Source organism: Parambassis ranga, chromosome 5 (assembly GCF_900634625.1).
Source record: "Parambassis ranga chromosome 5, fParRan2.1, whole genome shotgun sequence".
NCBI classification, from domain to species: Eukaryota; Metazoa; Chordata; class Actinopteri; family Ambassidae; genus Parambassis; species Parambassis ranga.
The window spans coordinates 11,717,146-11,732,889 of record NC_041026.1 but is presented as its reverse complement, the minus strand read 5'-3'; the positions used below and the strand labels follow the sequence as shown (position 1 = coordinate 11,732,889).

The following is a 15,744-nucleotide window of genomic DNA, read 5'->3' as shown; positions in this document are numbered from 1 at the left end:
GAGTCAAAGACAGCCATGGTAGCCCACAGGGATAATAGCACAAACATTAAAGGGACAGCTCTCTAATTGTTTTAGCCACCATGTGTATTTTTAGATTTGTAACTTGTTTTCCTTCAATCTCCTGCAACAATGGGGGCTTTTATCAATCTGTTTCTCATACGGTCACACCTGGTGACTGACCAGCACTACCATTGTCAAATATGTCTCCCTCCACACACCCACACACAGGCTGCTGAAAGTCTACTTCAGTGTATTTGGGTTATGATCAGTGAGGAACAGAGTGAGCTTCAGAGCCTTAGGCTGTAAACAGGATTATTGAATCACTGGATGCTCTCCAGATGTTGCTGCTTTGTTTGGTCCAGATCCTTTTTCTCCCTGTTGGTGTTTCTTGGTCTAAAAAAGACATGAAGGACAAGGACGTATCATTTTAGCTGCTTTGTCCATTCTCTCTTCACATCTTTGTAATGTCTACATTTTGTCTGTTCACCTTTAAAATGATTGGATTTTGTTTTTGTTAAATTACATGCTGGATTGTGTAGTTTCTTTAAGAATTTGTCACACAAGATCCTTGCACTACAATTAACATGATTTTTTTTTTTTTACTGATTAATCTGTTATGTCATCTGTCATTAATGGTGACTGTTCCATGGGGGGGCTAAAGGCACCCTGGAATCATCTCAGGTCTAAGATCTAAACAAGCTCTCATAGGCAAAATGATAGTAATGATACAGTAAGACATTTTGGCTATGTTGCAGTTTGTGCTATTTCACCGTCTAATTTCCCTGGTTGCTGGGACAGCATCATTATGAACTGTAGTGAGCTTGTTTTAATATTATTGGATGGGATCGTGGCTGGAACTGTAGCCTTGAGACGACAGTGATATAAAGGTTTTTGTTTTTTTTGCAGAACAGAGAATATATAGTCTGTGTATTTTTTTTTCCTTTGTGTTCATGATAATTTGCTGCCTTCTTATCTTTTATCATTAAGATTGTACATTCACCATTATGTAAGCTCAACTTTAAAGCAATACGCACATTGAATACAAGCAATCCTGAAGCCAGGGATACGCTACACATGACTTTTGTATGATGACTGAAAGACTGGGGATCACAGACTACATGATTTGTCAAACCAACTAAAACCCACTGAAAGTATCAAACTCCTGCGTCCAACTACCCAATGCATCCAGATTCGGCTACCAAAAATTCAAACATTTGACTGCGACTGAGGTCAGGTGAGGTGTGTTCCCCTCACACACCTGCAAATTTGCATCTTGCAACCACAAAAGTGGAGAGCAGCACAGGCTGGCTTTTCAAAATGTCTTCACACACGTCATTGTCTGAACTATCTGTCTCTTCCACATCTGTCACCTTGACCCCACCGGAATTTGATTGATCCGAACCACCTTTATTTAGCCAAAAGTGCATAGTGCCCACCTAGCAAAAGTGCTTGAAGTCTGGCAAAATGGACTGTCATGTGGTTTAATGAATCCCGCGTGAATCCAACTGTCATTTGACTTTTTGAACTGATAAAGAGAATACAAGCAAGTGGAATATATGTTAGTGTCATTCCAGATTAACATGTTTTTCGAAGCAGTATTATGGTGCTTTAAAACTGCCAAGACACGTAAAAACAGAATATCTTTGCAAAAAGGAAACACTAGACATTTTTGTTTTCAATTTTTGATAATAAAAACAGCCAGGTAATTCAATGACACACACCCATGCTGTACAATAGACAGAGGGGCCTCGGTCAGGCTCTCTAAGCTGTCCACTCATTCAGCCAGTCATTCAGGAATCTTAGGAATGTGCCTTCTCTATGAAACCATACATTTTGCCAGTGTTCATTCAGCTCTAATGGTCCATGGACACTGAGCTTCTCTTCTCTCTTTTACATGACACTCAACAGATTAACCTCTCCATACACTCTTAGTCTGCTTCATCTCTGACCTTGTGTTAAACTCCATGTGTTAAACCTTCTGGTTTAGACCATTTATGCTATAGATCTGTGACCAAAGCTTAGAGAATCGAAGAGAAGCTTGTGACATGTTATTCAAACAACTTGCTGTGCCTAAAAGACAAAATATGCTTCCACTGAAGTCAGATTGTTTCTTTGGTGTTACCTCATGTCTGAAACTTCACATGACACCCAGGATTGATTTGGACTCTCTGGCCTGTACGGATTTCATTTGGTCTAAGAGCAGTAAGAGTAACAGCTGTCCTGATGTATTGATTTGCATTGGTATAGTCCAGATATAATCTGAAGTGAAGCAGACTTTGTCACTGTCCATTTCACTTATATTGTTGTGTGATGACTAGTCAACTCGGCGTTGTGGTCTGTTTAATGGCTTAAGAGTTTAATATGAACGGTGGACCTGGCAGCATACCTGTGTTGTAATCTTCATGTTGTGGGGACATAAATATGTTTACATGTCACACTGACAAGACTCACCGTCCTTTCGACAAAGGTCTGCTTAACACAAGTGTTTACATTTTTAGAGTATGCATGTGTAATGCTCCTGAGCAAGTCCACACTTATGCTTCGTTCCTCTGCAGTGTGGGGATTTCCTTTTTCCACTCTGGTCACATGACTGCAGACATGGGTGTGGTCTCCTGCATTCCTGGCCTCTCTTTTGCTCTCTCGTTACTCAGTCTGGCATGCTGCGACACTCTCTCTCTCTCTCCCTCTCTCTCACACACACTCACACACTCACACACTCACAGGTGTCTAGACCGAACACACATAGGCTCAGTGTTGGCTGTTTGACGTGCCCTGCATGTTGAAATGCCTGTGTGAACTCACTGCGACGTGATTCAGTGAGATTGTATGTGTGTGCGCATGTGATTGGTTGTTGGATGCAACATGAAAAAAGTTCCTTCTTTGTATGGAGGGAGTGGCCAGCAGTGAGTTTGTATAGTGCGTGTCTGTGTGTGGAAAAAGGCGGTGCAGGCTGCTCCTTTAGTATGCAGAGCAGGTGTGTCTGCAGAGGCAGAGAGCAGCGACTGAGGAAGAGAAGGGAGGATAACAGCAGCTTAGCAGAGGGATGGGCTGATAGGAGATAATGAAAAAAAGAGAGGAATCAAACTGTTTATGACCTGTTACAGTTGTGGAGAGTGGAAAAAAAAAGATTTTTTGAAAAAAAAGATTTTTCAATTTTTCAAATTCAGTCACATCAAATGGCAGAAGTGCAAGCATGTTAATGGCAGCCTGTACACTGTAAACTGTATAATAATATAACAAAAATGTAGAAGTACACAGGCTGATAATGTATGGGTGAAAGGTCAGCTTTATTGTGTTCATTGTTTTATGCAAATTATTAGATTTATACATGTTTATGTTTTCAAGTGTTCCAGGGTAAGTATTTTCTTTTCACACTAGAACACCAAAACAAAATAAAACCCATCGCATCATAAAGTGTTTTAAAGCTTTGGTAAACCAAGCAAATCAAATCAATGTGCGTTTAAAGGTATAAGCAGTATAAGAACTGCAGAGAAAAAGACTCTTAGACACTCTGCTCTTTAGACCATAGTCTGTCCTCTTTGCAGGTTCCGCCACACACATTAATCAGTTTAATCTACCCTGCTTTTTCTGTAATTTCGGCAAGCAGTTGAGCGTGCACACACACACACTCAAACACACTCAAACACTCAAAAACAGGCTTATCATATCTCACACACACAAGCTGAGTGGCTGGCAACATGGCGAATGCAGCCTAATTTAATCTGGAGTCAGTCACTAAGAGATAAGAATGACAAAGAACAGACATACTGTCTCTCACACACTGAAAATCTAGTAGTCCAAATGCCACATCAATATGCCGTCTATATATAGAGTGAACTGAAATCCTGACATCATTTCCAGTGGAGCTTCCTTAGGTTATTTCTATGATCTGTAAGCTACATACAGTTCACAAACTCTCAGTTCACTCACACTCAGAAAAGAAAATGTGTGTGTTTGTGTGTTTGTGAGCAGGTGTGTCATTAAAGTCTAATGATAGGAATGCTCCTCTTTGGACATAGTTGGGTGTGGTAGTGCAGTTGACAAACAATCTACAGGTAGCCAGGTTCAAAATTAAGCTTAAGTCACTGTTTTTTGTGCAAGGTAATTCTTTTTATGTTACATTTACATAGAGAAGATTGAAGCAAGGCGTCTGGACTTGTAGAGTTTTCTTGAAGACGTTTCACTGCTCATCCAAGCAGCTTCATCAGTTCTAACTGTTTGGTGGGGAAACATGGTTTATATCTGGTTGCAGACCTCAGTGGGTGGGTCTGGGTAAAACTTAAATAAACAATAGCACTAAATGTTTCCATACTTACCTGTGATGTTCTGGCTGACTGGGCCAGGTGTGTCTAACGACTGGCTAACGACTATGAAACTGCCGGAGGGGGACTGGTTGACAGCCCTTTGTTCTTACTGTGAGTATGTGCAAACTTCCTGGGAATGAATAGAATCACTGCATTGTATGTGGTAGAAAGATGATGCCTGAGGCCACCACCTCTGTTAAGGGAAGGTTTTTCCAGCTTAACATAGATGGCTTCCTTGACTCCTCTTTCTAAAATGTGGACGTTGTTGTCCTCAAAGGAGTGTCCTTTGTCTTTGAGGTGGAGGTGAACAGCTGAGTCTTGTCCTGAGGAGGTGGCTCTCCTGTGCTGAGCCATTCTTCTGTGGAGTGGTTGTTTAGTTTCTCCAATGTACAGATCAGAGCATTCCTCACTGCACTGGACTGCATATATCACATTGCTGTGTTTCTCCCTGGGAATCTTGTCCTTCGGGTGAACCAGTCTCTGTCTCAGTGTTGTCATAGGTTTGAAATGGACCGGTATGTCATGGTTGTTGAAGATCCTGCGGAGTTTCTCTGATACTCCTGATACATATGGAATGGAGATGTTCTTTCTCCGCCGGTTGTTGTCCTTCTTCTTGTTGTTGGGGGGGTCTACATTAATTTTGGAGCAGCTACTGCCATTATTGGTAAACATTAGTAAAGTTACCATATGACAAACTGAACTATGCATGTTGAAGCTCTGTGGGAATCTGCAAATAAACATCAAGTACAGTTAAAACACTATAAGTAAAACAGTATGTTAACCGAATCTGTTCTGAATAATGGATGAAGAATTATGTACCTTTTGGTCTACTCTAATGAAATAGTTGTAATTTTCTACTTTTGGGTGCCTGTATAATTGAGTAATCTCATTATCTATAATTAACATATTCCATCACAGTGACATCACCAACTATTTGTGTAATACCATTAAACAAACAGAGTTAATTAAATTGTTTAAATGTATCTGTTAATGCCACAACTAGTCAAGGAATGGGCAGATAATTAGTGAAAATAAATCAGCCCTAGTCAGCTCTAGTAATTGCTACTCTGAAACAATTCACCAATACAAACATAAGCTCACATGATTGTGATGTTATCTGGGAGACCACACTGTTTCAACATGTGACAGAATCAGTGTTACAGAATGGGGGGAAAAATCTGTCCCAGAACGACTCCCTTTTTCCATCACTGCTGTGTTGACAGTCTGCCTAGATATACTGTATATGTTTCAGGTTGGGCAAATTTGCATTAGAGAACGACAGGGTGAACAAGCCATTAGCAGTTCTTGTTTGTTCTGTTGCCATGGTACCAAAAAACATCTACTGGAACACTTTTGAAAATGAGGAAGCCATCAAAAATAAAGATTACAAGACGAATTGCTGCTTTTTTCCTACTCCATCTCCATCTGCCATTGTGATATTTTAGTTATTAACAAATTAAATATAACGGTAATGGAGCTGAATCTGCCAGACCCTCCCTACCCCCCGGCACCCATTCTCAGAATCAGTGACCGAGGCACTTGTGCCAGGGTGGTCTACACCACAAACCACCACTCAGAGGATGCCTGACCCCAGCACCAATAGTAGTACTCTTCTCTGTGTATGTGTGTGTGTGTCCATCCATCGCAGAGTGAGCAATGATGTGCACTTACATAATCTGTGGTGATGGGGTAGAATGCTACAGTTTGGCCACACACACTCTTTCACACTCACACTGGTCCACTGGTGTTCTTCCATCTCATTGGTCCCTACTGGATGTTTCATTCTTTCCTGGCCTCTGGTTCTTCATGTTTAAATCCTGTTTTTGTGTCACTGCATGAAATTAGTTTTTATGGCACTGCTATTCTGACAGTTGATTATAGTATCTAATCTTTTTCTGATTTGTATTCCCTAATTTAATTTGTTGTCTAATATTGTTTCATGGTTTCACAGTAGGTTCCATTAATGACTTCAACAGCCAGCTGCTGTCATCATCATTTATTGGAATTTTGTTTACCCTCTCTTAGCACCTACACACAGAGTGAGGGCAATAAATAAGAGTGTGAATTTATTTTTTTCTCAGCTGTATTTGTCTAAAGTACAAACACAACTGCTAGTAAATTATTTTTTAAATGTTTTTGTTCGAGTGATTTACTTTCAATGTTACATTCCTAAAGAAAATGTGTAAATGTTAGATATTGAAGTGTCATTGATAAAATTTGGTGATGATTCACGGCTGTTTTAATGCTGAGATAGAAGGCATCCCTCCTAGATGGTAGTCAAAAATTCACAGCAGATGGTTCAGAGAGAACAGATATGTACAATTATGAGGAGTAGCACAAACTGATAACCAGTTTAGGTCGTAATGACCTCAGTCCTGTAATTGGCCAAATTAGTCTCTATCCTATTAATTAGAAACAAATTAAAGGGAGTCCTGAACTTGTCTGTCTGCTGATGATGTTAGGTTGTTGGGTATTTACTTTCCAGTCTGGATCCGGTTTCTAAAAATGTCCTTTCCTGTTTCTGTTTTCTCTGCAGCGTGCGCCAGCTGAACATGTTTACTCCTCTGTTTCCATGGTAGCTGAGAGGAGCATGCATGTCCAGGCCAGGAGTTAACCTCAGCATTCGCCTCCTTCAACTGCCTTCTGTGAGAACTGCACTACTCACAATTGTGTATTGACAACACAGTCCACATATAACTCTTGAAAAAAGACAGTCAAAGGGACGACACTGCTGTGAAGAGGACCAAAATGGCCAACAACACAGCAGACCATCCTCCAGGAAATTCAGTTGCTGAGGGCAACCATGATGGGGACTTTGGGTTGGGCATGAGGGAGCTTAGAAGCTTGATGGAGCTCAGAAGTGCAGAGGCCGTCAACAAGATACGGGACACTTATGGAGATGTGCAGGGCATCTGCCGCCGCCTAAAAACGTCACCTATAGAAGGTAAGACCTGTCCACTACTACCAACCAGACAGAACCCAATAAATTGACACAAACTAGATGTTGTCACACCTGTGCTTATTTGTGGGAGTTTGTGGTGGGGAAAAATGTGCAGCAAAAGTAGTAGTGAATTTATCAGTACTATAGGGTTAAATGAAGAAAATCTGTACATTGCAAATTAAACATTAGCTACAATGTCTGTCATACTTACGTATTGTTTGTCTCTTTTGACATACAAAGGCTTAAGGCCATGATTAGAATCAGGTTGTTGGTATTGTTGTTAGCTTCCATGTAAGTGTGTGTCAGTGACTTTGCAGGTGATGATGGTGTAACCTGCATAACCTTCTGTAACCTTCTCATAGTTTTAGCTAAGGTGTATTGATAAAAAACAATGTGTCAGTAATTATATTAACCACACACATACAAACAAAAAATTTGATCTAGACAGCATATGTGGTAAAAGATAGATGCACACCTTATTGTGTGGTGAAAGATGATCAGTTTGGATTTCCATCAGAACTGTGCAAGACCAGAAAATGGCTGACATGCTGTTGTTTGTCACTTCTCTTTCTCTCTCTCATCCTTTGATCCCTCTTTGTTTGTGTGTGTGTGTGTGTGTGTGCACACACATGTGTGTTTGCAACCATCGGTCCATTCCAGGATTGAAATTAGTTCCAGCCCGTTCCCCTAATGGCTCCATAGATCATTGCTCTGTTCCATTTAGTAATCAGAGGACAGCTGTAGTCGCGTCCTCGACGCAAGAAATTACTCAATTTAATGAAGAAAGTGTAATTATATTTTCACTGCAAAGAGGCGGGAGGCCGGAGAAAAAAGGGGTGGGGGCTAAATGTAAGACTGAGGGCAAACACCTTAATGAGATGTTACCAAATAATCTGCACTGAAACTGAATTGACACTTGATTTGAAAGTACTCCCAGGACTCGGTTTGAGCATCTCACATGATAAGATGAGGCCAGAATATTCTGTGTTGTTGATATAATCCTGGAAGAAATAAAGTCCTTAGCATCATGTATTTAAACATCTGGCTACGACACATAACACAGTCAAATGCTGAGATGTCAAAAACAGATGCTGCCAGAGTCTAATCATTCAGGTGGGGTGGTTCTGATGAACACATTGTACAACTGACTTATAAATGGGGGGAAAAGGAAAGCCAGGGGTAATTTATCTTTTTCCCTTTAAAAAACTGAGTTATTTTTCCTTGATGATATGTTGAAGGTGTTTCATTGGATGCCTCTGATTGTCTAATAGACTAGGTCACTGCTATTAAAAATACTACATAAATTACACAATATCACACTCAAGGTTCTTCCAGGTTCTAACTTTAATATGTAGCAGCAGTCAAAGGCCTGTTCACTCTTGTGCTTGTTAATGTCATTTGAAAAACAAATGTATAGAGGTACTGAAAAATATTCAATCTTGAATCTTGTGTGTTTTTTGCATGCTGAAGATAGGACTGATCATTTACCGTGTTTCTGTGACAGAAGGAAAACCTGCATGACACCCGAGTTCCACACATGGTTTATCCGTGTCTCATCTTTAACCTGGTTTATCACATTCTTTATAGTAAAACTCAAGGGTAATAATTTATCTCTTAACAGAAGTTTTATTCTGCTCTCTGACAGGTAGTTAACCTGATTTGCCCAGTAACAGCTCAGTTTAGCAATATGTTAGCAGAAACTTGACACAGTTATATTTAACCACGTGTGAGAGGTGTCTGTAACAGCTCTAATTATTACAGCCAGAAAAGGCTGTAATAATTAGATGTTTTCTTTTCAAATGCTTAAACGTTCAGTCTTTTAAAGCCAGTTTTACCTGAGGTGACCTGACAACACGCATATCATAAAACTGTGTAGGGCATTGCTAGGGACCCATGTAAATGGGTGTTGAGTTGGAAGTCTTTGGGTCATATTTTTAATATTTTTTTTGGATTTGGGTTTACACTAGATTGTCTTTTAATCACCTTTTCAATGAATGTTCTTCACCAAATAAGGCCATAACTGACCCATTGTAAGCAGCCACTGTTGGAAGAGAATATACCACATCAGCGCTACGCAGCTCATTAAAACTTTTGCCAGTATAGATGATCAGTTCTCCAGAAAGCTAGGATCTGCAGTTATCCTGTTTGAAACTGCCACTGCATGAGCACACATAAAGGCTCAGCTGCAGCTGTGCGTCCTGTTGGGTAATGTGTATTGATTAATCAAAATGAGTGTATTTCGTGTTGAGAGGACATGTAACCTCTTAGCATGAGACACAGAGGCAGATGTAAAGATTATTCAGACAGGGTTACAAAGAGTTAAGTAAAAAGGCACACACAGACCTAAAAATAAATAGCTATTTTCAGAAAATATCATCTAACAATAGTGTGTTCTGTCACTACTGTCACTGTGTTGCATCTTTTCTGTGAAGAATTGAATCTCTTCAAACAAACCTTAAGTTCTGAAGGCTTTAGTTGGTGGAAAAAATGGATTTAACAGTCAGAACAGTCACTGGCTATAACATCCACGGACAGTTGGATATTCAGTTTCATGCTACTTTGATGATTGATCAGTGACCCAAATAATAAACGTACTATAAAAATGGCTTGTTGATGACTTAACTAGTCAGATCTGCAATTGGTTCGTTTTGGCTGCAGTGAGTCCATCATGTATCTGCAGAGTTTGTGATGGCAGTGGGTTAATAACAGTCACATAAATTCCTTATGAAAAATTTGGATTTGATGAGACAGAAAAGCATCTCCTTTTGTCATGCAGGTGCAGCTCAACCAAACCTGAATTTGTATAATTAATGCTGACTTTTGAGAGTTTAAAGATAAGAAGGTGAAACACATTATCTTATTTATATAAAAAATTGCACATTTTAAAAAGGATTCCTACAATGTGTATGTAATGTAATCAAAATACATTTATCTACTGAGCAAACGACGGGTCATCATGCCGGTTGAAATCTGAGCTATGCCTACATCACACGCATACAGTAGTAGTATATGTAGGTTCAGAGGTTTATCGGCCTGGTGGCATGTCAGATCTTTTCAAGCGCCATGGTGTGAGAAGTCAGCAACCAATCTGAGATTCAATTCGAGCTGCGTGACTCAGGTCCTATTCACTGAAACCAGCACACGCAAAAACACACACATGAAGACACACTCAGCCTCAGGACATTCATGTCTCTGGCGGTTGAAGTAGAATGCTCCTCTGAGCGATAAGCAAGAGGGAGTAAGACACTCTAGACATGCAACTCTTTCTTTCTTTCTCTCTCTCCCTTCTGCTCTGCTTTTTGCCCTCTGAAATTCTGAAAAAAAAACATGTACAAGTGATTCTCTGTTGAAAAGCTAAGCCTGGGGACTTGTGAAGTTCATCCATTTATTCTGCAACAGAGGATGGTATTCTCTGGATGAGAGGCAAAATGTCTTCAGAAGGCACGTCAGATAAACCTGCTTTTAATACAAAGTTTCCTGCAGTTTAACAGAGGTGTTTAACTTACATAAACTACACGATAAAGTCATTGACCCTCTGCCCTCCTGTTAGCTGATAGCTTTGCCAGGTTGAAGCTATCAGCTGGGGTTGAGTTGTAAGTGAAAGAGTAAAAATTTTCCCTGTCCTTTATTATATGGCATATTATATGTACGTACATGCTCAGATTATACCTCTCTGTTCTGTATTCAGGGTTGACAACCAATATCCTTCTCAGTTTTTCAAAAATGCCTATAACGATGTTTATAAAGATTTGCAGTGTTTTTCTGGTTTTGTTAGGGTGGCAGAAAATCATTTAACTGCTTTACTGGTGTGTCTGTACTTCTCTTTCCCCTGTGTCAAAAACACATTCTCACCTATAAGACAATGACATACCAAGAATCTGGAACATCTCTGCAGAGTGCGGGTAACTGTCAGTTATAGTTACACCATTTAATTGCTCAATAATGACAGCCAGCTGTGTATCCTCCCATGCATTATATCACAACTGTACACTGTGTGCATCTGCAACAATGTCATAAAAAGTACTGACATAACATGAGGACTTGCTGCTATATCATAGCTGCAGCTATTCTCAACATAATTAAAAGTTGGTTGACATTAATGTTATTACTGCAGTTGTGGGGAGTGAGTATCATTATGACCATAGAGCATGCCAGGAGCAGTCCTGTGTGTGCCTTGTGTGTACCGTAGTATCATTCACTTTCACCCCCTGAGGTAATCACCAAATGTTTGTTTTGTTGTTGTCTGTGAACATGTCTAACTCCTGGACTTTATGTTTTTTTAATGCATGTGAGTATGAGTTTTGTATAAATTTTATCTTTTAAACAAGTCTTTCATTTAGCAGAGTGACTGCACTAAATAAAACCTGCCACCACAATCACGACATTAAACCAGAAAAAAACAGACCCGTATCGATCAACTGGAAAGTAACGGTGCTCTGAAATTCTCTTTTTGTTCATTTCAGTGTGACAGGAGCTTTCACCATCAATCACTGGCTTCAAAATGATCAAACCAGACTTTGAACTAAACTTCAGTGTGATGAAATATTGCTAATGATTACTCTTGACAGCCAGTGTATTTTTAAAATCTGAGTGTGCATGGCTTTACTTTAGCAAAAAAACAAAGAGAACCTCAAAAATGTTAGGAAGCTGATCTGTTGTTCTGAAACAGCTGCTGCTTTCACACCAGAATTATGTTAATATACTGTATATTGCTGGCTGACAATGTACTGAGATATTTCATAATTTCATCTGCCTTTACATCATCAAATAATCCCATGTCACCTCATGTCTCTCTCATCGATCTCTTAACATCAAAATCACACCGGATTACTGGATCCAAAGGAAACAGACATATGGAGGGAATTCATGATGGGGTATGGAGGAGCTCCTCATTCAGTCTGTCTGTTGAGAACCATCAGAGAAAGCGACAATGAGAGGCCATTATTAAAACATGTAAAGACAGAAACATGCACAAGTTCATGCTCATGCTGACGTAGAGTGTAAGAAATCCTGGCAGTGCCGTCTGTTGACATTCAGATCACGTTCCACTGCACATCCCCCAATTTCTCTCTAAGAATTCACAGTAGCAAAGTTGCTGCACTCACAAAATGAAGAGGAGTCTTAGAATTTACACCAATATATTCAAAAAAGGATACAAGTTTGAATATATTTTATTCAGACATACCTTTGTGCTCCCAAAAGTGTCAGACTCCTCCCCTTTGAGGAGGAGGAGGAATGCTGGACAGATAATGGTCATACTCTCCACTGGTCTATATATTTTAGCACCTTTATTACAGCTATACAACATACATATAGTCATACTGCTTGTCGCTCACTGTGATTTTTTTTTAATATATATATATTTATACGCTTGTATTTTAAAGTGTAAACTCTGACAAAAAGATTTCCTCCAGGATTAATAAAAAGTTTTATCTTATCTTAAACACCATTTACTACAGGTACATTTAATGAGGTCATGTGGTGAAGAGCAGAATTCGTCTGTTGGTTTCTGGGAAGGTAAAGACAAGACAATGATTACAAAATGTTAGGTAATGGCGTATGACAAACAGCAAATGGTGTTAGGGAATCTAATTTGCACCCAGTTTTAATCAGAACCATCACTAAGAAGTACTATAGTTGGATGCAGCCCTCCTCATAAGCCTCAGCGTCTGCCCAGAGATCTTTTTGTTTTTATTGTCTTTATATGGAGAATGAATGAGCAGTTAAAGATGAGTCACTGCTGGAAAATGACAGTCACTGCTCTGGAATCAATAACTCACAGATATTGTTTGGTCTTCAGTAAGCAGAGGTTTGGAAGCAATCTGTCTGAGTTGCAGGAAAGAAAACACCATACCGATTTTTCATTTCATTGAATGTACAGTGAAAGGTTGAAAAAATGTTAACTAATATTATTTCTATAAGTGTGTGAGTTATATTCATTCAAGGCTTCTTTTATTGATATTGAGCTGAAATCATAAATTACATCAAACATATATTAAATATAAATCATAATTGAGTTTAAGTATTTTTTCTTGATTTCCAAGTGTTCATGTTATCAGCCTTCTCTGAGCCAGCTGATGCAAATAGGTTTGGTCTGATCAGGTGGCCTGTGCTGACGTGGACCAGTTTGGCTTTCGGAGGAGAGCAGATTGAGTGTAGCAGGAGGTGGGTTCAGGTCGGTTCAGGCTGCCAGAGATTCATCAACAGCACAGAGACAAACATACAACAGGGGTCTCTGACCTGGGCCTCAGAATAAATGCAAAGGGTCACATGATTAGCAGGACTGCAAGTGTTTGTATTTACCGATTTCTACATACATTTTTACTGTTTTCCTTTTTAGTTCATCAGACGTATATGTAAGTACAGTATACCCTGGTGATGGAGAGGCATTTAAAGGGGTCACAGGAAAACAGAATGATAGTGAACACTGATGGCAGACAACATATGGGCAACTTATCACATGTTCATAATTCACCTGTGCTCATAGGATTTTCCAGTCCATATAGAGTAATTTCATGTGATTGTAGTGTTTGTATAACATTGGACTTATTATTTTAACCATCTCCACACATAACAGAAAATACCAAATACAGCTCAAATAAAGTTTCTGGGTGTTGAGGCTTAGTTAAACACACCTCCAATAAAGTCTGACAACAACATAAGAGGTTTTTCTGTTGGTAGTCAGACATTTGTGTTGTGTTACAGAAATACAGTGAAAGGATAATTGTAGCCATTTCAAAGTAGTTCATTTAAAAAAAGAACTCTTAGCAAAAAGTCTGTTCATAGATTTAAAAATACAACATAATAAATCGTGTAATTACAAGCAACTGTTAAAGAAGACCATGTGAGGAGTAAATGGAAGACGGCTGATATATTGGAGAATTCCATCTGTTGAGGTTGCTTACATTTTCGAGCCCTAGCAATACACAAAGCCGTTGAAGGACATTGTGTTACTGTATACCTGCTGCTGCTATATTTATTATAACTGTTTGTAAGAAGATGATCCCTGAGTTAACAGAAAGAGAAGAGGAAGGAACCTGTTTTCATCCGTTTAAAATATATGTGTGCTTAGATTTGTAACTTGAACTTTGTCATGCAGAATTGCACATTTAAATGTTTAGTTTTTATCTTCTTCAACATTTCTGTTGATTTCTTTCATGACAAAGAGCATTTAGCCTACTAAACAGTAACTCTTATTTATTTATTTCTTTACTGTTTGTATTAATATCTTGTGTTTCTGTCTGCAGGTCTGTCTGGGAACCCCGTTGACTTAGAAAAACGTCATGCAGAGTTTGGACAGAACTTCATCCCCCCAAAGAAGGCCAAGACGTTCCTGCAGCTGGTGTGGGAGGCTCTGCAGGATGTCACACTTATTATCCTGGAAATTGCTGCAATCATCTCACTGGGCCTGTCCTTCTACCATCCACCAGGGGGAGACAGTGAAGGTCAGTGCAGTTTAGATAAAAATAAAATAAATATGTTTTAGTTAATTGCAGTTCTTCAACTTAATAAATATATAGAATGTGTGTGTGTGTGTGGCGGACTTGGAAAAAATTTCAAGTCCACCACTGAACATAGTCCCAAAACACAAGCACTATTTCTTCATTTGAGAATGATCCGTGATTTTAACCTATACCCGGTGATCAAATAAAATCTGTAAATTGTGATTAGATTTTTATTTATTGTGTATTTACTGCATATTTTTTAAATTTAAAAATGTATCCATCATCTGATGCCAACAAAGCAGACGGGCTATAAAAAGAAATCATATCACTTTCAGCTTTTGACTATGTAAGATGTCATTCAGAAGTGACAGTTAAGGGCATCTGTGGTTGTCAAGACACATTCTTTTCAAGGTGCTGCAGAAACGACTACTAAAGCGGGTATTTCAGAAAAGGTTTATAATGTTAATGATTCTAGTAAATACCATGTTCTCCTTTTTGAACTTTAATGCTACCTTGTAAATCCTACCTGCCAGGATTTTGACCATTTTAAAAATTAATTGACATTATCTAAATAAATTATTCAGTTGCCTGCTATTCTGCCAACTATTTCCAAGAATGATTTCCCAGATGTTGGTGTAGCAAACCATGTGGTCCATCAGGTTAGCCAGGTGTGGGGGATGTAAGATTATCCTTACATTTAAGGGTGATTCAAGCTCAAACATGTCCCCATTTTTTTGCTAGCATGTGGCCAGGTTGCCGGTGGAGTTGAGGATGAGGGTGAGGCCCAGGCCGGCTGGATTGAGGGTGCTGCCATCTTGTTCTCGGTCATCATTGTGGTCCTGGTCACAGCCTTCAATGATTGGTCCAAGGAAAAGCAATTCCGTGGACTGCAGAGTCGCATTGAGCAGGAACAAAAGTTCACTGTCATCCGCAAGGGTCAGGTCATCCAGATCCCTGTGGCTGAGATCGTGGTGGGAGACATTGCTCAGATCAAATATGGTGAGAGACATGGACACCTATTCAGCATCAACTGTGATTATAATAACTGCCAAAA

At 39.4% G+C, this 15,744-nt stretch overlaps 1 protein-coding gene across 6 annotated transcripts in view; it reads left to right on the top strand.

Annotated features, from left to right (window-relative positions):
• The window catches only part of LOC114435541 (plasma membrane calcium-transporting ATPase 1-like), a 63,017-nt gene that overhangs the window by 18,244 nt on the left and 29,029 nt on the right, over positions 1-15,744 (top strand). For all 6 annotated transcript variants that reach the window (XM_028405271.1, XM_028405269.1, XM_028405272.1 and 3 more), the window contains exons 2-4: positions 6,841-7,248; positions 14,493-14,690; positions 15,432-15,689. In XM_028405271.1, coding sequence (XP_028261072.1) covers positions 7,053-7,248; positions 14,493-14,690; positions 15,432-15,689 — 652 coding nt within the window. In that variant the 5' untranslated portion in view covers positions 6,841-7,052. The remainder of the gene's footprint in view (positions 1-6,840; positions 7,249-14,492; positions 14,691-15,431; positions 15,690-15,744) is intronic.